The following is a 26,467-nucleotide window of genomic DNA, read 5'->3' as shown; positions in this document are numbered from 1 at the left end:
GTTTTAATTTCACAAAAAATGAATATTTTTTCCATTTTTAGGCTGTCATTTTTTTCCCCTGCTTTATAACACATGTTGTTAAATATTTCATGAAACTTTCCTGTAGATCCCTGAGCATATTATTTTGTCATGTCATGATTACCCTGTGAACTTTGATTTATTTTGTTTTTTTGGTTACTGGTTGTCATGTTTTTCTCTGGGTTCCAGTTGTATTCAGTTGACTTATTTTAGCATGGTATTTGAATTACTTTGTACTGATTTGGTTCATGAGGGGAAGAATTGAATGGTTCTAGTGAAATACACTCCGTGACTCCCTCCCTTTAGCTCTTTTTAAAAGCTCTGTTTGGTCAGTCAGAAAAGTCAGGGTAACACGTGTCTTTGTGATGGAGAGTGCTTTCCATGTAGGGTTTTCTGTGAGTTGCTTTTGCCGTGTTTCACCATTCTTCACACTCACACACCGTATAGCATCTCACTCATGACAGACCACATGCACGACTTTGCACATGCCTGGGGCCAGCTTCCTGGCTTGCCTCCTATGCAGCTGCACAGGGCCCTATGCCTCAGTGGACCTGGTCCTTCAGTTGGTGCTGTGCTGTCCATGTACCATCCGGAGATTCTTAATTGTTTACCAAGAGGTCTGCATATTCGTTTTATGTTAGACCCTACCAATTATGGACCTGGTTCTGGCTGATACTGGAAGTCTGCACAGCTCCTAGGCAATTCACTCTAACCTGGTTACGTGAGGTGGTGATCATAAAAAATAATTCCTTAGTGATGGTTTTGAGGATTATGGAAATAAGTGAGTGTGCTGTGGTTTGTGGGCATCTTTGTATCGGTTGGTACAGAAAGCACTCTACATATCTGCATTTCTTACAGAAGAGCTCAGTAGTCTTCAAACTGATTTCAGGACCAAATCAAAATAGATAACTGAGCTTTTGCTTATCTGGGCAAGATAAATTAGTGCTGCTGTACTAGAAACTGAAACCGAGAACATATGAAGATGCGAGAACATGTTAAGATTCAAGAACATGCAAGCACACATTCTGCTAATCCTGAGAATGGGATGATGATTTCATCATCTGTCAAGTAGCTTGGGGAGAGCAGCCAGTATGTCATTTGCAAAACACTTTTGACTTCCCAGGTCTCCTGGAACAGCTTTGAGCCACCAGCCTTCCCCGTGGCCCTCAGGTCACACTGTAGGAATTGGTAAATGAAACCAGCCTATAGGACATCCAGCGGAGAGACAGATGTAACTTTGGAGTGAATAAAATTAATATTGAGTAATTACACAGGAAGCTGTTCTTCATTCTGTGAGTAAAGGGGATGATATGGCTAATGGTTTAATCTACAGCTATCTGGTAAGAACATAGGCTAATTAAAAAACCTGACAGGAGCAATATACAGCAACCCCTGAACAGAATAGTTGAACAGGTGAATAGAGGATGCTGAGAATACAGCAGTTTGCCTTTAAGCTCTACTTGTTCCCCTAAAGTTGACTCTTTGCTGAGAAATGTATCCTCAGATCACTGATCTGGAAATGCCATCCATTTGATCTACAACTGAGTAGGTGTTATGTCTGTGAAGACCAAATGAGCACTGTGAGGCTCATGCACAGTAAGGTCGATTCTTTGTCTCACTTTGGATGCAAGCGAGCATTCTAAGCTTGGTCACTCTTACTTTGGACGGAGCTTTAGAACTCACTGTAAATTGGTTTTAGTTTACGGAAGAATTGATGCAGAAAAAAACGACTTAAGGAGACAAAACAAGACTCTCTGGATATCATTCTTATAGGAGTACCTATCCTCAATAGTTTTCAGGTCCCAATGTGCAGTACACATTCATACAAATACTCATCCAGTATCCACTCTGTCCCAGGCATTGCGCGTCACCCTCTGGAGACTGGAACAAGTAACTGGTGCTGGCCTCAGCAATGTGGGAGTGACAGGCACATACACAAATAGTTATAGTGTGATGTGAATAAACAGGAGTGACATTTAACACTGTAAGAATGTGACATTAATGATTTTGAATATCAGCTGTGGGATGAGTCACATGGTTTCAAAAAAGGTGACTTTTGGACGGTGTGTTAAATGAATGGGTGCTCCAAAGGGACACGGTGGTCTGCAGGAAGTTCTTCAGTGGATGACTGGGATGGCACATTGAAAAGTAAACCTAAACCAGGTTGTCAAAGAATGTATAGCAATAACACATGGTGGCCGGTTGGATGTGGGGGTCAGGGGGACGCCACAGGGGCTCTGATGTGGCTCTGGTTTGTGCAGCTAATTAAATGGAGCTGGAGGGGGATGGTGAGTTCGGGGTGAATATGGGGACTTGGGGGAATGTGCTGGCCACCAGGAAGATGTTTATAGGTACCAAAAGTAGATAAGGTCGAAACTGAAAAAGTTAGCTGGTGTTTAGGAAACTGCACTAGTGCTCGCAGCTGTTGAAAAATTCTGTTTGCTCTTGAGTGATGTGGAAAAGAATTTCTGTGGAATGAACGTATCTCCCATAGATGGTAGATAAATGAATTAGCATATTTTGACAGTGGCTTTTCACAGCATCTGCCTCTATGACATTTGCAGATCCACCGGGCTAGCCTTAATTTGCTCTTTGCCTATTTTGGCCTAAGAATAATCTGCATGTGATACAAAAATCACTGAATCAGAGAAATACTCAAAGGCTGAACATAGACAGGGGAATCAAATGATTCTGTCTAGTGTTTCGCTGGTTATTGTGAGTGGTCTTCTTTCCCTACCATGATATGTAAGATTAGCTGTTTAGGACACAGTTCTGTGGAGTATTGCATAACAGCAGAATCGGCCATAGGACTGGGCAACAACATTAGAATTTGTCCTGAATTTATAAGAGCTGGTAAAGCCCAGAACTCATTAGAAAAGTCAATCCAGATTAGTGGGGGAAAACTGTACAAGCAGCCCTAATTTCATGCTGTACCTACAGGACAAAGTTTCTTAGAGCCATAGCAACTGCCTTGTTTAAACCCTGATGGTGGTCACCATATCTCCAGGCATGGACCTCAGTGTGCTACGTTGACCCTTCAACTGGAGTGCTTTTCTAATCTTGATTTTTTTGATCTTGCAACATTTTGAAATATACACTGTTTTGTAAGAAAGAGCAAAAGAAAGACTTCGTGATTTCCAATTTATTAGTGTCTAATGCTACTAAATTAGTTGGGTATTTTTAATTTTTGTGGTGAGGATTGAAATCGAGGCCTCCCGCATGTTAGCCAAGCACTCTACCACCAAGCCACATCTCCAGAACTTTGAAATTTTATCTTCAGACAGGGTTTCATTAAATTGTCCAGGCTGGCCTTGAACTTGGGATCCGCCCGCTTCAGCTTATCAAGTATCTGGGATTATAGGCATGTGCCATCGCACTTGGCAATGTAGTAGATATATTGAGAAGTTGTTGACCTAGGGAGCTTCATTGGAACTAAAATAGAAAAGAGGATGGATAATTGATTCTACATTAGCTAAAGGATGGTATGATTCCAAAAGATCCAGGGTTTTATAATTGACTGATAAGTTGATTCCAGCTTTTAAGAGTTTGGCTCTCAACATCCATGTACCATAAGATTCCCTGAGATCAGGCACAAGTAATTTGTGCTCTGTAAGATTCATATTAAGTCCTGCAGAGCAGTACTGTAAACCTTAAACCACATCATAAAGTGGAAACCTTATCATTAATACCTATCACTATTAATTAACTAAATTATACTTTTAAAAGGCTCCTCTGATAAGTGCTGAAATTCAGTCTAAGGAGTTTAAAATAAATGCAACTTTTAAACAATATAAATAGCTAATAATGATTTGATTATTGAAACAGAAGATATAGTACTTGCCCTTTCCTAGAACATACATTGTAGGAGAGCCTCAGCAGAGTTGAATCTATTGAAATGGAAACAGAACCACAACACTTTGCACATATACATATTAGAAACAATTTGGAATTGTCAAGCTGAGAAGGAGAAAATTTTAAAAATTCTGCCTTCCCATAGCAATTCAACAAGATCAACAAGAACAGGGTCTGGATTTTTAAAAGAAGCAACAGCTACGTACTCATCATGAACAATGGTGGGGCCATCCCTTGTTAAGGCCTCTTCCTTGATGACGTTGATCAGTTCAAAGGTACTGCTTATGGGGGCATCTGGGTTAGGCCATTTGGGACACTGGAAGTGCCGCACTTCAAGGACATAGTCATCCTATAAACAACATGACATGAGTCTTAGCCTGTTTGTTTCCTATCAGCCAACTGATAAAACATGCCTCACTAAAAAGCATATATTATAGGCTACTCTGAATAATGTCACGTTAACCAAACTACTGGTAAAAAAGAAAAATACTAGGGAGGCCTGCTGTTAAAAAACTAAAAAACAAAACAAAACAAAACAAAAAACAGGTCCTGCTAGTAGAATATCATTTATTGTTCAAGTGAGAATAAATTATAAGAGGTTTTATATCTTACACTCTTCTAATTTGTACAATTAAAAAAAGGACAGGGTTAGGTGATCATTATTGAAACTGCTAATAGAAAGTAGTTATTATACACTAAAATTTTGTTTACTAAAAAACCCATTATTTCTAACACATTGCAAGGCTTATATTTCTGATGGCAAAGAAAATATTGAGCTCTAATATATTGTTTTTATAATTAGGTCAGCAGATCGATTTGCATGCATGCTGAACCAGAGGAGCTGTTACATTTCACCTAGCCAGCCAGAAAAAGCAAATATTTGAAGGACTCAAAAAGGGAAACGTACAGATTTAAAATTAAGTCTTACTCAAATGCCTGGGCCCTGTCTACAGGGTGGCAAATTACTTCATTATTACTTAAAGGAATGATCCAGGGCCCAGGTATGCCTATTACAGAGGAACTGAGGTTTTAGTTACCTGCGTAGCTTCAAGGATAAAGTCATGAATGATAATTTGTTCTTCGTTAGAGAGGCACAGTCTGTCTTTGCTGATAAGGGTGACAGTAAAGGCCTCACAGTTCATGGATTCTTCTCGACTTGGCCAATACACAAACTCATCTTCCGCCTTTGGGAACAAAAGAAAAATAGGTTTATTTTCACCCCCTTACAGTGCTGTCAAACATTTGTTTTTAAAATTTTCTTGCAAAATCATATCCTAAGTTTGCCATTTCTCATACTTCTCATGTTACCTCTTAAATTAGAACTATATCCCTATAGCTGTGCCTAGTTCAGCAGTGACTGTGGTGTACTATAAAATATATTTTGATGATGACCATTTCCCAGCACCTCTCACATGTCACTGTGACAACCAGAAACACTGGCTCCTTTGGGGATATGTCACCCTTAGTTGACAAGCGTTCTGAATTAGTTGGCATAGTAAAAAAAATGAAATGGGATATAGGCCAGATAATTTTATTATTTCACAGTTGCTTAAATACCCAAGTCATGCTAATTGTTAGTTCCTATGGATTTTGTTAGTAAAAAAATCTATAGTTTTAGTATTATTTTGAAAAGGATGCTTATAAGTATTATCTAATTTCATTTTGACAATATATTAGTAAGATAAAGAATGTTTAAAAAATTTATTCTATAAAGTGTGTAACATGAAGTTATGGAATATACATAGTAAAAAGGTTACTATGGTCAAACAAACATTTTTTTTTTATGACGAGCAACTATGATCTCATTTAGCACAAATTCAGTACAATTTTATTACCTAGTCTTCATGTTTTACATTAACTTCCTGGACTTATCCATCCCACATTTCCTTCCCCCATCCCTATAAGTACTACTTTGTTCTCTATATGTATTTGATATTTTAAAATTAAAGTGATCATGCAATATTTTGTATCTGGATTATTTTGTTTAACATAATATTCTCCAAGCTTAATATGGCAAATGCAAGATTTGAGTCTCTTTTAGGGCTAGAAAATACTCCATTTTTACAGTGGAGTCCATGTTTTGGCTCTTGTGAATAAGGCCGCAGTGAATATGGAAGATCATATCTTTACAGGTGGTGATTTCATTTCCTTTGTGGAGGTTCCTGACTATGTGGTAGTTCTACTTTCAATTTTACTAGGAACCTCCATATTGTTTTCCATAACCGCTATTCTAATCTCTAGTTCCACCAACAGCATTTCAAGAGGAGATAACACAAAGTCTTTCAGCTGTACATGTTCATCCATTTTAAGATTTCAGATATTCAGGCTTGATACTTGAATTCTATCCCTGAGAACTATAGCTGCCTAAGAAAAAGTTCATTGTTACGTAGGGTGGAGATGATGCCTGCTCGTCTCTCCATTTTTCTAATTAGCTCAAATGACAAATTCCAGTTTGCCTGTTCTATGTACATATTTATGGGCGTATTCCTGAAAATGCCTAGCTACTCTCATTGAAGTCAGAAATACTTCTGAATAATGTTCAAAACAAAGAAGGCTTTGTTTAATCCTACATGGTTGCATTAGAAATGAGCCAACAGTCCAATAAGACTTATCACCCTTTCAAGTTTCAATGTAGCTTATTGCCAAGTACATTTTTATTTTTAAAGCTCAGCATAAGGGGAAACAGATTAGCAATTGGGTTTAGTCTATACAAAAGAAGTCTGTAACTGTTGTGGGTTTACAATTTTTGTCCAAGGAAATGCAAGTATGGCCCTATAAACAGATATTCCTGATACAAAGTAATAATGAACAGGGCATCTAAATTTAACCAATATGCACAGATTAAGCATAGGATTAAGATTGGATATGATCCCAAATAAATCAGTCTTTGAGTCTTAATTTCCATGATTGGAAAGTGGGAATAATAAAACTATGTACCTCAAAGAAATATAAGTAGTAACTTACTACTTAAAGGACACCAAAGAGATTTTAACTGTGGTAAAGAAAGGCACAAGAACACTTTGGAATACAGAAATCAAACTAGGGAATAATTATTCATTTTGAAAGACTAAGAAATTAAGTGCTACTTCTTAATTCAGGCATTCTGGTGTCAGTATTTTACTGTCGAATGTATTTACAGATCAAAGTGTTGATAACAATGCTTTCTGAGTTAGGAATCAGTGACTTTTAGGCTCCTTATAGGATTATAGTCTTACACAGTTTTGGTAGAGACAAAGTAGTAATAATAAGAATAATCTAGAGCTCATTTTCAGAAAAGCTGTGCAATGATGAAACTTTTAATCTCACAGCCGAGAGGAGACACTTATGATTCCAGCCCAGCCTCCCAGAGATGCTGGCGTGTTCAGTGGAGCCTCCTGTATCCTTGCTGTCCACAGAACATGCACCCCTTATTGGGTCCAGTCCATACAAATGAGCTCCTGGTAGATACTTTATGGTGCCTGTCCTCTGTTAAGCGACAATAAGAAAATACTGACTCATCCAACAAATGAATGTTTTAACAACCCTAAATGCCTCCAATTTCCACATGCCAAACTGAATAGACCCTTGTTGCCAGCTAATTTGAAAATTTACACTCCAGCTTTTGATTCTCAACTTTGCTGCCATTCCACCGTACAGAAGCAGCCTTGGTATTCTGAAGCTGGAGCAAAACGCGACAAAGTGAAGAAGTTCCTACTGACTGGGCACACAGTCAAACGCATGTCATGGAGACTAGGGGTTCAATCACAGGCTGTTCTTTCTTGATTAAAAAACTCATTAATCTGACACTCATGGAGGCAGAGCCTCATTGTTTCTATCTCGTGGGTTCACATGTCCATGTAGTAACTTTTCAAGACCCAGATAATTCTGAAAGTTAAGTATGCGTGAGATCTAAGCAGAAGCATGTAAATCTGTTTTATAAATTTGTTCTCCCATCTCCTAGAGTTCAGCCTTCAATAGAGAATGACTTAAGTAGGGAAAGAAGTTGTAGCTTAGTCAAAATCTGAAGTTGGACCCCAAGGTCTTTCCTTTCCCTTCTTTGCAGTGGGTCTGGCTTGCCTATGGAATGGGCAGAAAATGATATCAGTAGTACTTCTGATGTAACTTTTATTTATTTATTTTTGGTCAGAAGCAATTGACTAAAAGCATGAACTCTGGAGACGACTTAGATTCACATCCTGGCTCCAACTGTTTGTGCGTGCTCTTGGACAAGTCAGTTATTTTCTCAGCTCCTAAATGAGATGGTCCTGGTACTTACGTCATTAAAGATGGTGGGAGGCTTAAATGGGTTAATAGGCGGGGAGTAAGCATAGTTACAGATTTCATAAATGGAATACGTTATCTGTTTTTTGGAAGCGACATACATCAGGTAAGAGGTCGACTGAAGTCACCTTTATCTGAAACCTTCCACTCTGCTGCTCCACATGTAGTGCAACTGAAGGGTTATGTCGTCAGCATGAGAGGAGTGATGGAACGCTCAGGAACAATGCTGTGGTTCCATGAAGTGCATCCATAGGAAGTCTGGGTTCCCTGCCTAGCACACGCAGACACCCCAGCCCTGTGGCAAGGTATCAAAGTAATTTGTGTGTGCAGCCGCCCGGGCTCATTAATATATAGCAGATGTGCCATACTCACCAAGCTCTGATTGTCTGGCAGCATGACAATGATCTGTGCATTATGATCCCAAATCATTCGCCAGAAATCTTTCGTAGTATGCGGCAGAGGATGCTGGGTTATAATAAATTCATTGCTCCTGTAATAGCCCTTCAGTTGGGAAGAGGGGAAAAAAATCAGTGATTATGAGGGTTTGCTTCTAACTTAGTGGCAAGAAAATAAATTCCTGAAACAAGATAGCACTATTGGACCCCACTAAAATAACGGAGGAGAGCATTTGGTACGTTTGGCTAATTCTTAGATGTACTTCTGCTAACACAATGCAGTTCTCTCTCCACGTGTAATTCACTTCAAGTTACTCCTGCTGTTTTAACTGTAATTTCAACATCTATTCAAAGGCTAGGTAGGTGAAATTAAGCATTTTGCTTCATTTAGTTATTTTTATATTCCCATTGTCTAGATGTCTTTGGTTCAAAGTGTCAAGATACAGAAATTTGTTTGATATTACGCAGTTTATTTCAAAAACAAAATCAGTGACATATAGGTGATGTCTGTTCTTTTAACACCTTTGGGTTTGTTTCCCTTCGTGTCTGATGGACTGTTGACTCACCATGATGTAAGAAGCGTTAATGTAATCCGTGCCTTTCATTCCGGGCAATGGCGCAAGACCCACTCGGGCACGCTCCGCTAGCACATGGAAAAAAGAACACCGCCACATTGCCTTATTATAAATCGGAACCAACAGCTCTTTCTGAGATTTACATATCCTTTGGCTCCCTGTCCAAGAGTTACCTATGTATTTAAATAAGCTAACGTGTTATCAGCTAAAAACAATGTAAAATGAAATTTCACTGCACATGCTCGGGATGAACACATTGTAGGAATCACATTTTTTACTGTCTAAGAGGTTTTCAAAGCAGATCGCTAAGAGACTATTCAATACAGACATGTGACAGGGTTAATATATTGTTACTTTGCTCTGTCTTTTTCTCCATGAAGGGCTTATAAAAACAGTGGCCTTTTCCAGTAGAGGTAAACCTCTCCAATGAGCACCCATGCCTGTGAGACACAGGACACCCACAACGTCCTCGGCCGCGTCTCCAGATCAACAGTACCTGGATCTCAATGGCCAGGATAATGCAGTGATGTGCTTCTACTTGTACAGATTGATCTAGGGCTGTTTATGCCACAGTGATAGCTGCAATATGGTAGAAAGAACCTATTCTTATACTTCCAGGTGAGCTGAAGGTAGAGTGCACATCAGATAGAGGACATGCTGGCCCCAGAGCCACCCTTCCACATGGCCTCAGTTCAACATAATATCTTCCCTTGGGTAGTAGCTGCCTCTTTACAGATTTAAAAAGATATCAACACAACTAATCAAATTGATTTTAAGATCTTACATGGCACGACGGAGGAGTTTCTGTTCTTTTCTTTGTTGCACTCTTTCTGAGCGCTAAAGCATTCCACATATTTTGCATTACACTGTGTCACAAGCTGGAAGAAAAGCAACATTTTAGTCTTCATTCAGGGGTATAACGATAGCACCTGTTAGGTGATTTGGAACAATATCATTAAGATCGCTAGCAAAAACATTTTTGGTGCCCTGAAGAATGCGTTCTTGCTTCATTAGTAGTACCTCTTTCTGTGACCTTGGTTGTGTCCTCGTCTTGGTTCTACTGTCAGCCTCAGGCTTTTGGCACACAGGGACTGTGTGCAGTATTTATTGAACCGTGTGGATTTTTCCTGTTGCATATGTTACTGCTGTTGTGCAATTTGTCCATAATTCTGCAGTGGCCCATAAGACTCAAGTGAATCTACACTGGAAAAGACTTTAATGCTATGAGGAACTAATCGTGTTTCTTGAAGATGAAGAACATAGGTTCTGAGTACATTTCTCTGGAACTGACATTGTTTAAGGCCATTATTAAGAATCAGCCCAGTAGCCAGGTATGGTGGCACACACCTGTAATCCCAGTGGCTTGGGAAGCTGAGGCAGGAGGATTCCAAGTTCACAAGCAGCCTCAGCAATCTTTGTGAGACCCTGTCTCAAAAAGAGCTGGGAGGTGATTCAGTGATTAAGTGGCCCTGGGTTCAATTTCCCATACCAAAAAAAAAAAAAAATCAGCTTAGGAATTTGGTTCGACCAAGCTATGTAAACAGAATAGTCAATCTGTTTTGTGTTGGCTACCTTAATGAGCGTATGCGAACAGTCTTCAAGTGCTTTATTACTCCATCGTGTACCTTAGAAGTAATTTTCATGTTTGAGTTTCTGATTTTTCCTTCTTGAATTCTATAATGATTAGTGCCTATAATAGTCAATTATCTGCTTTCCAATTGAACTGGTGTCTTTGAGTTTTTTTTTAAAGGGATGTGCCAACTAATCTAAGTTGAGTCTCTCCTATCTGAAATAGGTGGAACTAACAGTGTCAGATTCTTTAGGATTTTGTTTACATGTAAAGTCCTGCATCTACGAGATGGGAATTGAATGGTGTTACAGTAGTAGGGATGTTAAAAGAAGAGACAGAAATTTAAAACCGTTAGGACTGAAATTTGTTTTATATATATACAGCCTAAGGTAATTTTAAATAAGCTTCATGGTTCTACTTGTGGTCTGATGGTGGCACTCAAAGTTTTGGATTTGAGAGCATTTTGGATTTCAGATTTTTGAATCAAGGATGCTCTCATTAGTCTTTTGAATTTATATTGTTTTGCACATAGTTCTATGTGTAATTTCTCATGTTGTGTCAAGATGCCAAAAAAAAAAAAAAAAAAAAAAAAAAAGATGAATCTGCACTTTTCATTTTCATGGTAACACTTTCCATAGACTCTGAACCTTTCATTTGAATCTGTATTGCCGAAAAAGGCAAAAATTTAAGAAATGTTTGTACTTAACATTTTGTAAGAACTCATTTTAAACACTTAAAATGATAAATTGTGTCCTCACAATTAACTTCCTCAAATGACTTTATAGTAGTTAGAACATTAAGAGCCAGAAATTTAAAATTATTGTGAGGACTGAATTCAATGAAAAGAATCTATTTTCTTTTCATATCACCTGGGATAATTTGCTTGGCAGTCTCATTTCTTCGGCTAAAAGTCAAATGAAGGTTTCAGACCCTGGAAAATCTTACCATGAAAACTAAAACTGCACAGCTCATTTTCTTAACACAAAATGAGAAATTACATATAGAACACTGTGTAAAAAATAGAACTGAAAAGACTGATGAGAGTAATAAATAGGAAGGCACTCAGTAATTGGAAAGACAGGCAGCATTTGTAAGTTACAATTCTTTGAGCTTTTCTGGTCTTAATTACTTTAAAAGCCCTTATAGTCTCTCTTCCACCTTCACTTTTATCAATTCCATATAAACTTTAACTGCCTTTTTTAAACTTCATCATGTCCCTATAAAGAAAAAGAATAACCATTTTAGGGAAAGGTAACTTTTCTATAGTGTTGTTTAGCAACTCTTGTCATTTCCAAATCCTTTTGGTATAGTTCTCTAAAAAGGCATATTTTAATAAGGTGTCATTGAACAGTTCAGAAAAAACATCGAGAATACTCTTTTGGACCAGAAGGAAAGACTCAAGTCTTACGTACTTTGTGGCAGAGGAGGATGTTTGGACAAAGTTGTAAACTGCTCAGAAGAAAAGAAGGTACCATACTATCTACTTAAATACCACCAATACATAATAAGTAATTGGAAGGCAAAGGAAAATAACTAGTAATCCATTTCCATCTATACGTTAATGCAAAGAAGACACCATCCCAAACTCAAGGTGTTTTCCTGCTTCCTTGCTTTGTGCTAAAGCAGTTGATTCAGAGCGCTACCTTGAATTGTTTTTCCAGTCGGGTCTTGCCTCCTACTCCAGGTATGAGGATGCTGTTGACATAGCTATGCAGCTGATTTGAAGCTACTTCAGTCTCCTTTCCAAGAATGGCTTCCAGCAAGGCATCATGGATGAAAATGTACTGCTCCTGAAAGGTACAATATAGGGTGATCACCAGTGAGGGATGTGAGGGGGTAGCCAGGCCTTCACAAGGTCTACCTTAGGTTAACTCTGTCCTGTCAGGGACTTGCTAGTGAGCTCCTTCAGGCATTTGCCACTCAGTGGTTTGTTCCCATACTCACTGCCTTATCCATTATGATTTACTTTCATGTAGAGATTGTGTTGTTTATCTCTCTATTCCACACCGTGTCTGGAATGGGTGGTTCAGTGCAGCCAGTAACTGAGACGTGTGCTCATTGAAGGGCTCAAGAACCATCATTACCATGTTTTCAGGCCAGACAACATGTTTAACTCCCAAAGCCTCTAATAGAGTTCTTGATGCAACTGTATATGATTCTGTGCACTTGTGTGGTTACTAAGCACTCAAGATGATGTTAAGATCCACATTGCAACAGAAACCTGTGATCCAAAGAGTGGAACCGTGCTCAGTGTATCTTCTAATACAAACCTGTAAATTCCCTTGGGCCCTAAGAGGATGAATCTGTCTCAACGTGGCTCAACTTTTGGTATCTCAAGAGGGCGTGGCAGCAACTCCTTACCTCCGTCTGGACGAGGTAGTTGCGCTGTGTCCTGATATGCTTCAGGAATCCCAGGACATTGACTGTGCTTTTATCTTTGATCTGCTGCAGCATGCTGTCTATCACAATGTAGGTGCCCGTCCTGCCCACGCCAGCACTGTGAAAAATGAAGGCGCTCAACTAGGACTTTGTAATGTTTTCAATCCATGGTCACCATGCAAGTATGTAATGAACTGAGAAATAACCCTTTTGTCTAGATAACCTAGTATAAATGACAGAGGATATTCACATAAATGGCACCTAAAAGCTTCACTAGGACGTGTCTCACCATGAACGAGTGTTGACGAGGAGCAGACAGACTTTTTCCCAGAGGAGCTGGGAGACAAATGGTGTGCACTCAGTCCCACTCTCAGCTCAAGCAAACACATGAGACTCAAACTGCAAGGGACTGAGGGGCGACTCATGGCAGCAGCAACCTGCACCCCAGAGCTGGCCTGCCGAGGCACGGTGCAGGCTGCTTTTAAACTTGCACTTGGTTCTCCAACTCTCCCAGGAAGTCTGAGTACTCGTTATCTTTTACTAAGCCCCTTTCTATACGTCTGCCTCTGTTGCACACATCTAGGAAACTAATGATCTCAGTATCAGAAAGTTCCTATTTAAATAAGGGATGTTTTCCTGTAGTAATCTAGTTGTAGAATGAAAATGGTACATCCAGAAAATTGGGTTCCTTATATTTGCATTTCTTAATTGTGATTTAAACAAATAGTCAGGAAGATCTGAATTCTGCAGTACTGAATAACAAGCTTGTTTTGGCAGAATGCCCCAGAAGGTTCCCGTCTAGCACAAAACCTAGGCTGTTTGATAGACTTATCTCCACTTTAGTGATTCCTAAATGGATTAGTGAAAAAGTAGAGTTCTCACGGGATTTTAAGCAGAAGATGTGTTCTAACTTGTGCAAAGGGCTTGTTTTGTGAGAGCATTTCATAAGAAAAGCCCAAAAGAAATGTTTAGAAAATGCCATTTGGCTCTGCAACATCAATCACAGAATAAGTAACATCCATTTGAATACTGAAGCCAAACAAAACCCAGAAGGTCAAGAACGCACTAGCAAATGAAATGCAATAACAGCATTTTTAAGCAACAACCTAAAAGTTAATTTAGGGGAAAAATAGAATTTATGCCTTTTTGGGGGGGGGGGTTCTGGGGATTTAACCCAGGGGCACTTGACAACTTAGCCCTTTTGAGATGGGGTCTTGAGTTGCTGAAGATGGCCTCACACTTGTGATCCTCCTTGCTCAGACTCTTGAGTGGCTGGATTACAGGTGTGCACCATCGTGCCCTGCTCCAAGTGCTTTTTAAAAGTATTTTATACAGCACGTCTAAACTGGAAATTTTAAAAACATCTTTTCATATATATTATAAATATTATTTAGAGGAAGTTTTCTGAAAAGCCCCAATCTCTAGTGTGGAAAGCTCTTATAAGTTCAGGATATTTTTAAAAATTAGCACTAGCCTAAAACTTCCCTATAATAATAGGGGCTTTTACTAATAAGATCATTTTATTAAAACCAGAGATTCATCTAGTTGAGATTTTTTTTTTTCAGAATTGCAGATGGTTTATTAATGTGATTGAAATATGGTTACTTGAAAAGACTAACAGGTTTATTCATCCCAGTTTTAGAGGAAGATTCGGCCCAAGTCAAGCAAAGCAATAACAGAGTTCCTACGGTCCCAGTTCACAGGGCCCAAGCTCCCTGCTCGATCCCCCTCACATGCTGAGTCCCAGGTGGAAGAAGAGAAGGGCGCTGGCCCTACCTGCAGTGCACCAGCACGGGGCCCATGTCTGGCACCCGGGCTGCTGAGGATCTCCTCACGAAGGTCAGGACTGGGAGGGCATACTCAGGAACTCCCATGTCAGGCCACTGCGTGTAGTGATACTGGATCACCGTCCTCTCGTTCTGACGACCCTTGGGATTTCCCTTCTGGCCCTGTGAGAAAGGTGTAAGAAGACCTCTTTAATCTGCAGGTGAACATTCTGGAAACAAACAAGGTAAAGGTGTCAGGACCCATGACCTCTGTTCTCATTCCCCTAGGTGTGAGCCAGGTTATTTCATCTTTGTGGCCAATGTTTTCATTAAATGGAGACATACTCTAGCTGGCTGTAAAACTTCCCCGTCTCTGAGATTAAGATTATCCCAAAAATGGGGGTGGGGTTGTGGCTTAGTGGTATAGTGCTTGCCTGGTACATGTGAGGCACTGGGCTTGATCCTCAGCACCACATTAAAATAAAGGTATTGTGTCCACCTACAACTAAAAACAAAATTATTAAAAAGAACAAACATTTAACACCAGTCTTCTGGAGTATCCTTAGTCATGGAACTATCCAGAGCGCCTGGTCAACTTTCTGCAAGGCTGCCATTTCCTAAATTGCTGCCTCACTTAGCTTTCATCGGACCATCTAGATCATGGGCCACGAGTCTCATTCTTCATCCACTGTCAAGGAGGGACCTTCTGGAACGGGAGGACAAAGTTGTGCTGTGTGTTCTCAGGAAGTGAAGGGAAAATCCCAAGTGTCAAATGATTCTCCATCTCTAGAATCAGAGGTAAGGTCTCCTGCATCTGCCATTTTATTCAGAGTAGTTTTCTTTTTAGGGACATACCTTTTTGAATTCTAATTATTTTGAAAGAAAAGTCTCAAAATCTAATTTTTTTTTTTTTTTGATGATTCAGAGTCAGTGATCAACACTAAAGATTGAAGATTGTCTCCAAAGCTGATTATGGCTTTAAAAATTTTTTTGTCAACTTTCAATTTTCTGCTTTTGCTTATCGGGATACAGAACACCTGAAGTTCCTACACTATCTCCGACTTAAGCCGTTTCTAAGAGAAGGTAAAGTGGGCCTATTTAAACACCTGAAGGGTTCCCATGAGTAATGTGCTTTGTAGATTTTATACGGATTATTGGCTCGCTTTGACCAGCCACAGCTCTATGATAGAGAAAACTCAGATACAGAGCTGCCCATTTTTGTGTATTTCTGCCATTTTTGGAAATAACTAGACATAGAAAGGACTGTTAATCTTGGATCACAGATGGGCTTCAGAGCCACCCAAAATTGTATATAAAGTCTGAGTAAATGTAAATTCTTCTCGGACAAGGAGGCTACTATTTTATAACATTCTAAAGATGTCCAGGATGCCAAAAAAGGTCCCATTGCTACAAACAATTGCCATATCAGAGTCTCTGAGGATGATTACATTTTCTTACTGAGCCATCTATCTAGAGTACCAAATATTGCTGTGACAGTGGAATTTGACAGAAAAAAAGAGAAACCGAAACAACTTGAAAGCAGCATTTCCGGGCAGTGTGATTCTCAGGCTATTAGTAGTTCTATGGAAAGAACTTTATGGCTGCGTCACACTGGGAAATGGTTCTACAAGTTTCTGAGCTCTAATACTCCAGTCACTTGTATTCACTGTAAATGTCTAACATGGGATACGCGTGAGGTAGCCTTCATCTCCCATTCTTCCTGAATAGCAGAACTTGGTTTTTCACAAGCATCCATAGGAGTACTAGTCCTTGGCACATTCTTTGGCAAACTTAGGAAATTGGAATTAAAAAGCTATATCAACAAACAGATGCTGCTGTATTTGCTGAGTATTACCAAAACCTAAGAGAATGACTTCCTGGAAAAAAAGAAAGAGATCAAAGAACTCGGTTGGGCCAGTTAAATTCTACTAAGTGCTTTGCCAGTACCTCTCACACCATACACTGATGCGTCCAGAGGATTGTGGGAAAAAATATTAAAAATACTTAAAAAAAAAAAAAAAGTTGGTTTTCATGACAAGTATAAAAAGAGATACCCAGTTCCCTCAATACCTTTTTCACTTTTGTATTTCTGATTGAAAAACGACGAACAGTGTAGCAGGCGTGTACTTTTGTGCTCTTCAGTGTAACAATAATGTTCCCATACTCCTCACTATTCTCTGTTGGCCAATACTGATCACATTTTCGCTGCAAGAAGGAAAATATTGTGAATTTCAAATGACTACCTTAAAACACTCATTTATTTGAAGAAATGCATGAGCTGAATGTGTGAAGGCAGATGAGACCTCTGAAGAAGCAAATGGAGTCTGTTAAGTGTGGGCAAGGTCATCTGAGAAACGGGCCTAGTAGTTATGATCATCTCTCCACACATGATGAACTTTAAAGAGGGCCTAAGAAAGAAACCTATTCATTGAACCTCTAAGAAACGTGGGCAAGATGTCTTATTATAAAGGGAATTTAAGTGTCATTTGGAAGGCTGGGCTGGATTTATGGGAGGTCTTTTGTAAGTGGGACTCTGTTATAACTTGGGTCATCAAAGACAAAATTGGGGATCCCACTATCAAAGTGAAGCACTAGTTGATTTTGAGCAATGAACTGGAGGCTTAGCTTTTAATTCTAGCCTTTGTATTATCTACAGCAATTTTATTTTTTTAAACAAAAAGTCTGAATGATGGCCAGGTGTTTAAGCCTTCATTGCTTCCCACTCCTCTACAAATCAGTCCCACTAGTAGTTTGTTTCTTCACTACCCCACGCAGCTCCCAACTTCCCTGCCTTTTGCTCTTCTCTTGCCTGTACTTGGAATGTCCTTTCCTCCTCTCATCTGCCATTTGGCTCCTCCTCAAATATCACTCCTTCAAAAGGCCTCCACACGGGAGGATGCATCCCTTCGTTTCACAGCATTCCCCCAACACACCTGTATCAGCACATTTAATTCATACGTGGAGTGTCCCTGCTCTTTCCCACCAGCCCGCAAGCAGGGTAAGAGCAAAGTGAACACATTTCCTTTCTGTAAGTCTCTACCTGGTCAAGTTCCTACCCTACAGCAAGTACTCTATAAAATACTTTGACAAGGATTAAGATGATAATCCAAGATGCTCTTACTCTTCCTTTCTCCACAAGGTTTGTAATCATGATGATGATTCCAGTATTCTGTTCCCAAATCATCCTCCAGAAATCTTCAAATGTAGACTTTAAAGGTCCCTGGGTGGCAATGTAGGCTTTTGCTTTGTTGTAACCCTTCAAAGATGACACAGTACAAAGTGAGATGAAGGAAGTGTCACAGAGGACATGTTAATAATTCAAGCCCCTTCCACATTGTGCAGGCTGCGTTTTTAGTGAAAGCTCTGCGCGGTACTCATGTGCAGAAGGCTACAGGTTTCAGTGTTCAGAAATGAGTTTATAAGAACATTTCTGACTTACGTCGACGTAGTTTGCATTAATGTAGTCGCTGTGCTTAGAATCTTTTCCTGGTAAAGGTCTTAACTTCACCCTACTGTGATCATCTGTAGAGAGGAAAAGGCAAAAACAATGCGTAATTAAACACAGTAGCATTTGAAGTACAAGACAAGGCATCGGGTAATGTGGCATCTCCCAGAATGTCCTGAGAAAACTCCAGCAGAATGACTATTAAACAGAACGAAGCACAGAGTTCATGTGAAACTACGGCAGCTTCCAACATTTGATTGTCCTCTATTTTGAAACCAAGTTCAAAGGCCTTTCAATACCCACGCACCCATCTCCTTCCCATTAATACAGTAGAAAAAGGCGACTGTCACACTCAGAACAACTGTTTTCAGCAGATTTCCATCTCCACAGAACTTAAGTAACTAAAGGAACCAGTTCTTTGAAGAATCTTAAGTCAGAGGTCAGATTTTAAGATCCACTGTCCTTAATTTAGAAACAAAATGGTGTGGGGTGGGGAGGAACATGATGTGTCTAGTTGCCCAAAACATCAAGCTTGGTGTTTCAAGACAGCAGAAGTGAAGGGAAGCTGAAGTCTCAATTTTCTCTAGTGAGAAACAGAAAGGGCAAAAGTCAATATCATAAAAAGGCTAGTTCAAAATTAAGTCAACTTGGGGACTAGCCTAGGAATAACTGACCTCAGATTATACAAAGCACTTTTTGGAAAGCTCTTTACGTTCTTGGAACTGTGAATCTGCCTACTGTTTTTGTTATTCTGAGAAACTGTACAGTTAACATAAAACTCAAATGAAAATTTTGTTCTATAGCATCTGTGTCTCACTAGCCATTATTTCTTAGACTGACAAACAGGAACATACCTTTCAAGCTGTAAAGTTCATATTTAACTAAAAGGTAATCAACTGGTTAAAAGGTTAAAATCAGAGGTGGCATGGTGATATCCACATGTACCCTGAAAGTTATAATAGCTCTGAAGGAGAAGGCTTTTCCTATGTCACTTTTCTGGCACAATCATAATCTGACTTTGCTTGTTTCTATGACCTTGATATAGCAAGGCATTCACATAGGGGTAGACAAAAGTGACCAAAACCCAACTGTCTGGACTTGTCAAAATAAAAACATCTAATTTGAATTAGTGAAGTAGAACCACAGTTCAGTAGAGATGGTTTTCCAGTGAAATACCCCAATCCTTGGGTACATCACACACAAGTTGCTTTAGTTTTCTGCCTCTTCTGTGCCCACGACTTTTAGGCAAAGCAGAAGAGGTCAGTAGAGGCTGAGGCTGCTGAAGTGGAAAGGAGGGTATGTGTGGACATATGTGAGGCACAGACACATGCACAGCACTGCTGGACTTGTCTGGTAGGAGAAGCACGTGGAATTAACGGTGCTGCATCATCACAGCACAGTGAGCCTTGAATACTGGGCCTTAGTGAAGCAATACTGCTCGAGTCCACCAGTCAGACTTATTCTTCTTTACCAGCTTGTTTTCTCAGATAAGTGAAACCAAACAGTCCTATTCAAAAGTAACTTAAAAACTTGACCTTGAAGTAAAACTATCTTTATATCGAAAGCCAAAGAAATGCACAAAAATTAGTTATTAGAGTGAGTTGAGCAAAGATGTATGATACATGATAAATACAGAAAAGTCAACTTTCTGTAAACTGTTAATGAACAACCTGAAAATACCATAAACAATTAAAATACTAGGGAATAAATTTAACGAAAGAAATACAACACTTGTAGAGTCAGACTACAACTGCTGAAAGAAAGAAAAAACCTAAATGAGTGGAAAGACTACCATGTTCATGGATTGGAAGACAATCTTGTTAAGATGGCAGCGATACCCAAATTAATCTACAGATGCAATGCAGTCAGACCCCATCAAAATCCTAGCTTTCTGCAGTGATAGACAAGTTGATCATAAAATCCATATGGAAACACAAGGGACCCAGAATAACCAAAAGAATCTTGAAAATGAGGACTCATAAGTTGTCTTTCAGGGCTCACAGTTTCCAGTTTCAAAACCTGTCACAAAGCTGTCAGTAATGAAGGCAGAACAGTATTGGCAAAAGGATAGACATAAGATTGACAGACTATGATTATGAGTCCTGAAATAACTCATTCCTTTATGGCCAGCTGATTTTCAATAAGAGTGCTAGGACATTTCAATGGGGAAAGGGAAGTCTTCTCAAATGGTTCTGGGACATGAAAAGAATGAAGATGGAAGGAAGGAATGGTTACTAACTAACTTAGCAATTCTATCCCTATGTTTTCATTGAAGAGAACCTCAGATCATACATAAAAATTAACTCACATTGGTTCAAAGACCTAAATATAAAAGCCAAAACCATAAAACTTGTAGACAAAAACACAGGGATAAATCTTGATGTTATACTGGAATAAGCAATGCTTTCTTAGATATGACACCAAAACCCCTGGACAATGATAGTAATAATTATAATAAAAGTAAGGTGAATTTCACCAAAATGTAAAAAAAAAAAAAAAAATGTGCTTCAGAAGACACCATTAAATTGAAAAGAATGCAGAGATGGAGAAAGATTTTGCACTTTATATAGTAGATAGTGGACCTGTATCAGGATATTTTTAAAGAAGTCTTACAACTGAACAGTACAAGGATAAGTAATCCATGTTTTCGAAAAGCAGATAAAGGGTCAGAAAAGACATTTCTCCAAGGAAGATATATAAATGGCCAAGAAACACAGGCAAAGATGTTCAGCATTACTAAGCATAAGGAAAATGTAAGTCAAAACTACAATGGATTCAGGCGCAGTGGGCACACCTGTAATCTCAGAGGCTCAGGAGGCTGAGGGAGGAGGATCGTGAGTTCAAAGCCAGCCTCAGCAACTTAGCAAGACCCTGTCTCTAAATAAAATATAAAAAAGGGCTAGGACGTGGTTAAGTTAAATACCCCTGGGTTCAATCTCCAGTACCCACCAAAAAACTAAAGTGGGATACCACTTCATGCCTGAGGCCTGTTATATAAAAAATAAAACAAGTTTTGGTGAGGATGTAGACACTGGACCCTCATCTCTCGCTGGTGGGAACATAAAATGGTGCAGCAGCTTTAGCTAACAGTTCAACAGTTCCTCAAAATGTTAAACATGGAGTTGCCATATAACCGAGCAGTTCTCTTACATATACACCCTGGAGAACTGAAAATACATGTCTACATAAAGCTGTGTGTGTGCGTGTTCACAGTAGCATTATTTATTATAGCCCAAAAGTGGGGAAAATGAATAAACAATCAAAATGCTACATATCCAGGCAATGGAGTATTTTTCAGCTATAAAAAGCAACGGAGTGCTGATGTGAGTCCAGCCTGGAAGAATCTTTATGCAACGTCCACAATATGGAGAGCCCCAGAGAACATAGTTGAGAAATTGCTAGGGGGTAAGAGTGTCAGCTAACAGATCTGGGGTTTCTTTTTGGAGTGATAAAAATACTCTAAAATTGCATTGTGATTGTACAACTCTGGGAATATACCACAACCCACTACATTGTAAGTTGAAATGGGTGAATTTTCTATGGTGTGTGAATTAGATCTCCCAAAAGCTTTATTACAAAACTTCACAGCTCAAATTTTAAGTTGTGTGATTTAAATTCATTTATATAAAATTCTATATAATGTGGTTCTTATTGTATCTAGAGTATCCCTTATCTGAAATACTTGGGACCAGATGTGTTTAAGATCCTCACCACCCCCCACCCATTCTGTAATAGTTTCCATAGACCCTACTGGCTGAGCATCCCTGATCTGAAACTTTGTCATGTTAGTGCTCAAAAAGTTCCAAATTTTCATATTACTACAATCCCTATTATTTGCTAATGACCCAAGCCCTACATATCTATAAAAAGGGCCTTGCACAGAAGTACCCTAAACTCTTGAGGGTTTTCCTTGAGGCTCTATATGAAGAATGCCTATTTGTTTGAGTCCCAACCCTCCAGCATGCCCTTGACCCTGAAAATAGGCCTAAACTTATGGGCTGAAGGGACTGGAGGCTAATCCTTTAAGGAAAGGTCAATTACAAAGCCTTAGAAGACTTCTTGGAAATTCAGGTTGATTCAATTCCACCAATTTTTATTTGTATTAAAAAGAGTTGGTTAAAATCAAGGTCAAGATAGTCAAGGGACATCCAAGCTTTGACAGCCTAACCAGAGGCTAAGGGGGCAGAACATGTCCCCGCTTCCCATTAACTATTGAAGGTGGCATCTAAGGAGAGGTTAGCTCACAGATGTTCTTTCTTGGCACCCCATTTTTGATAGCTTGGCTTTCAGCTTAAACTCGGGATGAAGGTGTAATCTCTTCACAGTTGAGGATGGTTTAGTCTGTTACTCACATGCTAAAATGTTGATGTATCTGTTTTTGTGCTTGTTATCCGGATGATTGGAATGTTCTGCAGTGATGTTCATATCAGCCGTGCAGCGCTGGACTTCCTAGTGAAGAGAATGAACAGCCTTTAGAAAAAAGGAATTAAAGTCAAGCTCTGCAAAGCAACATGGACTGCATGCACTAGTGATGCCTACTACAGCTGAATAATTCCTGTCGTCTAGAGAGTTGAAGCTGTGCTAATACCAGAGCAGCATATGGCTCACGTGCTTGTGGCTATACTGATAGAAACCTTGTGCCACACCGGTCACGTGAAGGACAGCAGATATTATTATGCATAGCACGTGATGATAAATGACTGTGGCTGGTCTGTGTGTTCACTGCACTGTTTTTATCCTTGTTTTAGGACATGCGCCTAAGACAGGTGTAGTGTCAAGCGATGTGCCATTCTAATGGCTGCAGCAGTGCCGCCTGCCTGGTTTGCATCAAGAGGCAACACTAGGTGACCATCCAGCTTTGTGTGTGGTGTTCATACGAGAATGAAACTGCGCAGTCAGACAGTTCTCAGAACTCGTCCTTGTTAAGCAATGACTGCACACACACCACAGACGTGCCTCACTCCCTAGCACCCATGGTTGCCAGGACCTCCCCAGTCCCACCTTCTGATATAATCATAGCCATAATCATGTCAAGCATATGAAGAATATCAAAGTATAATTTCACTTCTGAATTCATCCATCTACTTATTCCAGATTTTGACCTAGGCATTTAAAAAATTCTCTTATGGTTATGATTATAGTTTACAAGAAAAAAGATTCTGTAGTTACCAAATGTGATCAACCAAAAAGAGGCCTGAAAAAAGGATGATGGAGACAAAGACAGAGGAACAGAGGAAGGCTTAAACCAGGAGACAATAATTTACCTGAGTCTTGGAAAATAATGGGAATTCCCAAGAAGCAAATTTCCACCATGATTTGCAATATGTTCATAGGCCTTATGGCCTCATTTTATGAGACTGCAAATTGACTATAAAGACTCAGTCCTGAAATGACACTAATCTATAGTCTACTTGTCATGTCTGGCTCAGATATGTGCAGCCCTGACAAATTATTTGTGAACACTTCATTTTATCTAAGTGAACTTCTTTAGAAAAACAGCAGTGGCAGAAACATTTCTACCACCCTCTTGGCCCTGGATATAAACATCGTCCATTAGCCAAACACAAGGTTGCTGAAAAGCCAAAATTTTTCTACACTGTATGCTTCAAACCCAGGAAAGGACTGGAGTTAACTAATAAGGGAAGTCATTAGCACTGCACAGCTGCTCCAAAAAGCAGGAGTAAAATAACACGATATTATCAGGAGAAATGTTTTACACATAGCAGATGTAACAGAGTTTAGGAGTGTGTAGACTTTTTTTCACAAAGGAGTTGCATAGCAATTACGGATGTTTTCCATAGCATTTACATTAAGCATGATAAAAACAAGGAACTGGTTGTGTTTTATATCCTTCAAGTACTTCCCAGAGAGGAGTCCCTCTTCTCCCTCCAAGAAGAAAGTCACTGTAATCAAAGAATTTCAAGTGTAGTAACAAAGGGTTACTGTCTGTTCAAAAGAACCATATTTGTGGACTCTGATTCTTGGAAATCGTATGCTGAATTTTTCATATCTGCAGAATTTCCCAGCTGCCCATTAAAAAGAAAAAAATCCCACAGGCATTAATTCAACCCACCTCTGTGGGGAAAGTGTTTTATGACATGTTTACCTGCTTCTTACCCTTACTAAATATGATAAACTGTTATTTCCTATTCTAAAATAGTTTATAACTGATGGTTTTGCAAACACTAGTTTAAAGGGCCTAAAAGCTGCCTTTGGCCCATTTCTTTTTAAAGTGTGGGCAAAAAGTCATCAGTCTGGATCAGTTAACACCTACAAGAACATAAGCAATGTTAACTGTACTTGGAATAGTGGGACCTCCCTTTGGAACTACTGTAAACACTCTTTTGAACTGTTTCAAAGCAGCAAGCGTTTGCAAGTAGATTTGTATTCTGATGATATAATTCCTCTATATACAAATCCCAGAAACTGACCGACATCCTTAGTTTGGGAAGCCATACCTCTGGCTTGTACCTCTTCAGGACTGAGCTGTTTAGATATTTTGTTCTGAGAGATATTTTGCTTTTAGTCCTTTAGTCTCAGATTGTTTGGTTATTGATTTTTCTTCTTCCCCTGCTGTGTGGATCGACAGCCCTAGTTACAAATGGAGGGTGGGCCTCTATTATAACGTAATGCAGTTGACCAGGACAGCCTGGGAGCAGCTGTCTGCACGGTTTAAAACAGTCATTCAATATGGCCACTCTTTTGTCATCTAAAACCCTCGATCTGATCCGTTGCCTCTATTTCACTTTTTCCAATTATGTGAATGACAGAAAACAAAGCATAGTCATAAATAATGTTAAATCTGATTTTATTAGAATTCATGGGGTTTGCCGAAGGCCTTCTGATTTTATCTTGTGGGTAATAATGTCATTTGTAATTGCTTCCAAGACTGCGTGGCTCATTTAGATGCTGATAATGTCATCTGATCCTGGAGTGGCTTTTCTCCATCAAAACTGGCATTTCAGAGTTCATGTGATTATAATAGGTGTTAAAACCCTTTAAAATGACACTGGCCAATGGAGTGTATATAGTAAAGTAATCTATTCAGCACTGATATTTTAAACTTGTATTTTCTCTAAGAAAGGTAGAAGTCTTAATTTTAACAGGCATACAACCAGAGGACAGGGCCAGTGGAATACAGGAGGTCTAAAATACAACAAAAATAGTAATATTTGATATACCAGGAATTCTTAGGAAACGAGAGGCCAGATTACGTCTCGCCTGGAGTCGTCTACAGGAGAGGCTAGCTAGCGCATACTTCAAGACCTACTGTTTTGCCTTCTGTGCTTCCATTAAAGATAATATAATAAAACTGAAAAAAAAAAAATACATTTAGAAATCTTTCAGCAAAACAAGCCGATGGCCCAGTGTTAGACTGAGCCCGTATGCCATTCAGGCCCACAGCCATGGGACAGGGGCTGCTCATCAGGTGCCAGTACGCTGCATCTTCCACCTTTACCCTCTTCCACTCAGGCCACGAAGTGCTGTCAGACTGACCGACTTCCATTATTGTGTTGATCTGCTCAGAAACCTCTGGACAGATTTGTTTCAAGGTCCCAGCCTATCTTCCACAAGTTGCCTTTCCTGTGGGTTTTAACTCCATGCCCTCTGGAAGACAAAGGTCCCTGCTCTTGGTTTCACTGCCGTGTACCTTGCTAAAAGCACCTGTTCTCTTCCCCTAATCGGATCCGCATCTTCACCTAAAATGACTGCCTTTCCCTCCATCTCTGGAGAGTACAAGGCAGCACCTGTCATCCTGCAGCTGGCCTGGGACACAGGATAATTTTTTTCCATGTACAGTTTGTGAAATTTAGCTAGTCCACTTTCTTCTCACTCTTGATAAGTGCTTCCACCTGAACAGCTATGCTTTCTCTTCATAAAAAGGGTCTAAAATGTTTTTGATATCCAAGTCCAAACTGACATTCTATCACAGAAGTGCTATGGGGTCAGTTTCTGCCCTCTTGCAGGCAGCATCTTCAGGCAGCATTACACCTCTGTCACATGTCATCAGCAACCCTGGAAGTGTCCTTTCGTGACACAAAGTGACTGTGGCTACTACTCCCTCAGAGCATGGGGCTCAGGTGGACCCAGCTTTGTTCTCTTGATTTAAGATCAACCAGCCCAGATTTAGCTTAGCTGGTTAATGTAACGGGCTGTCCCCCAGAGGAGCCTGTCAAGGAGCTTGGGATCTCTGGCTTCATCTCTAT

At 39.6% G+C, this 26,467-nt stretch overlaps 1 protein-coding gene and 2 long non-coding RNA genes across 8 annotated transcripts in view; 2 read left to right on the top strand and 1 right to left on the bottom strand.

The window, feature by feature from the left end:
• PTPRG (protein tyrosine phosphatase receptor type G) overlaps nucleotides 1-26,467 on the bottom strand; it is a 718,545-nt gene that overhangs the window by 9,629 nt on the left and 682,449 nt on the right. For 5 of the 6 annotated variants that reach the window (XM_079114370.1, XM_079114369.1, XM_079114371.1 and 2 more), the window contains 12 exons: nucleotides 22,613-22,709; nucleotides 18,255-18,337; nucleotides 17,937-18,071; nucleotides 16,886-17,020; nucleotides 14,826-14,998; nucleotides 13,032-13,167; nucleotides 12,314-12,460; nucleotides 9,885-9,978; nucleotides 9,092-9,168; nucleotides 8,503-8,631; nucleotides 4,908-5,054; nucleotides 4,077-4,219 (listed from right to left, as the gene is read on the bottom strand). In XM_079114370.1, the coding sequence (XP_078970496.1) occupies nucleotides 4,077-4,219; nucleotides 4,908-5,054; nucleotides 8,503-8,631; nucleotides 9,092-9,168; nucleotides 9,885-9,978; nucleotides 12,314-12,460; nucleotides 13,032-13,167; nucleotides 14,826-14,998; nucleotides 16,886-17,020; nucleotides 17,937-18,071; nucleotides 18,255-18,337; nucleotides 22,613-22,709 (1,496 nt within the window). Of the gene's footprint in view, nucleotides 1-2,930; nucleotides 3,451-4,076; nucleotides 4,220-4,907; nucleotides 5,055-8,502; nucleotides 8,632-9,091; nucleotides 9,169-9,884; nucleotides 9,979-12,313; nucleotides 12,461-13,031; nucleotides 13,168-14,825; nucleotides 14,999-16,885; nucleotides 17,021-17,936; nucleotides 18,072-18,254; nucleotides 18,338-22,612; nucleotides 22,710-26,467 lie in introns of those variants that run through there. The other variant, XM_079114373.1, reaches the window with a different exon arrangement.
• LOC306646055 lies at nucleotides 12,360-15,608 on the top strand. Its single transcript, XR_013759806.1, has 3 exons — nucleotides 12,360-12,467; nucleotides 14,746-15,060; nucleotides 15,473-15,608. It is a non-coding gene; the product is annotated as an uncharacterized lncRNA (long non-coding RNA).
• The window catches only part of LOC306646056, a 29,768-nt gene continuing 19,140 nt past the window's right edge, over nucleotides 15,840-26,467 (top strand). The window contains exon 1 of the long non-coding RNA XR_013759807.1: nucleotides 15,840-15,898. This is a non-coding gene — a long non-coding RNA (uncharacterized lncRNA). The remainder of the gene's footprint in view (nucleotides 15,899-26,467) is intronic.

This window comes from Sciurus vulgaris (assembly GCF_902686455.1).
Source record: "Sciurus vulgaris genome assembly, chromosome: 16".
NCBI lineage: Eukaryota > Metazoa > Chordata > Mammalia > Rodentia > Sciuridae > Sciurus > Sciurus vulgaris.
This window is presented reverse-complemented; position numbering and strand designations above follow the sequence as displayed.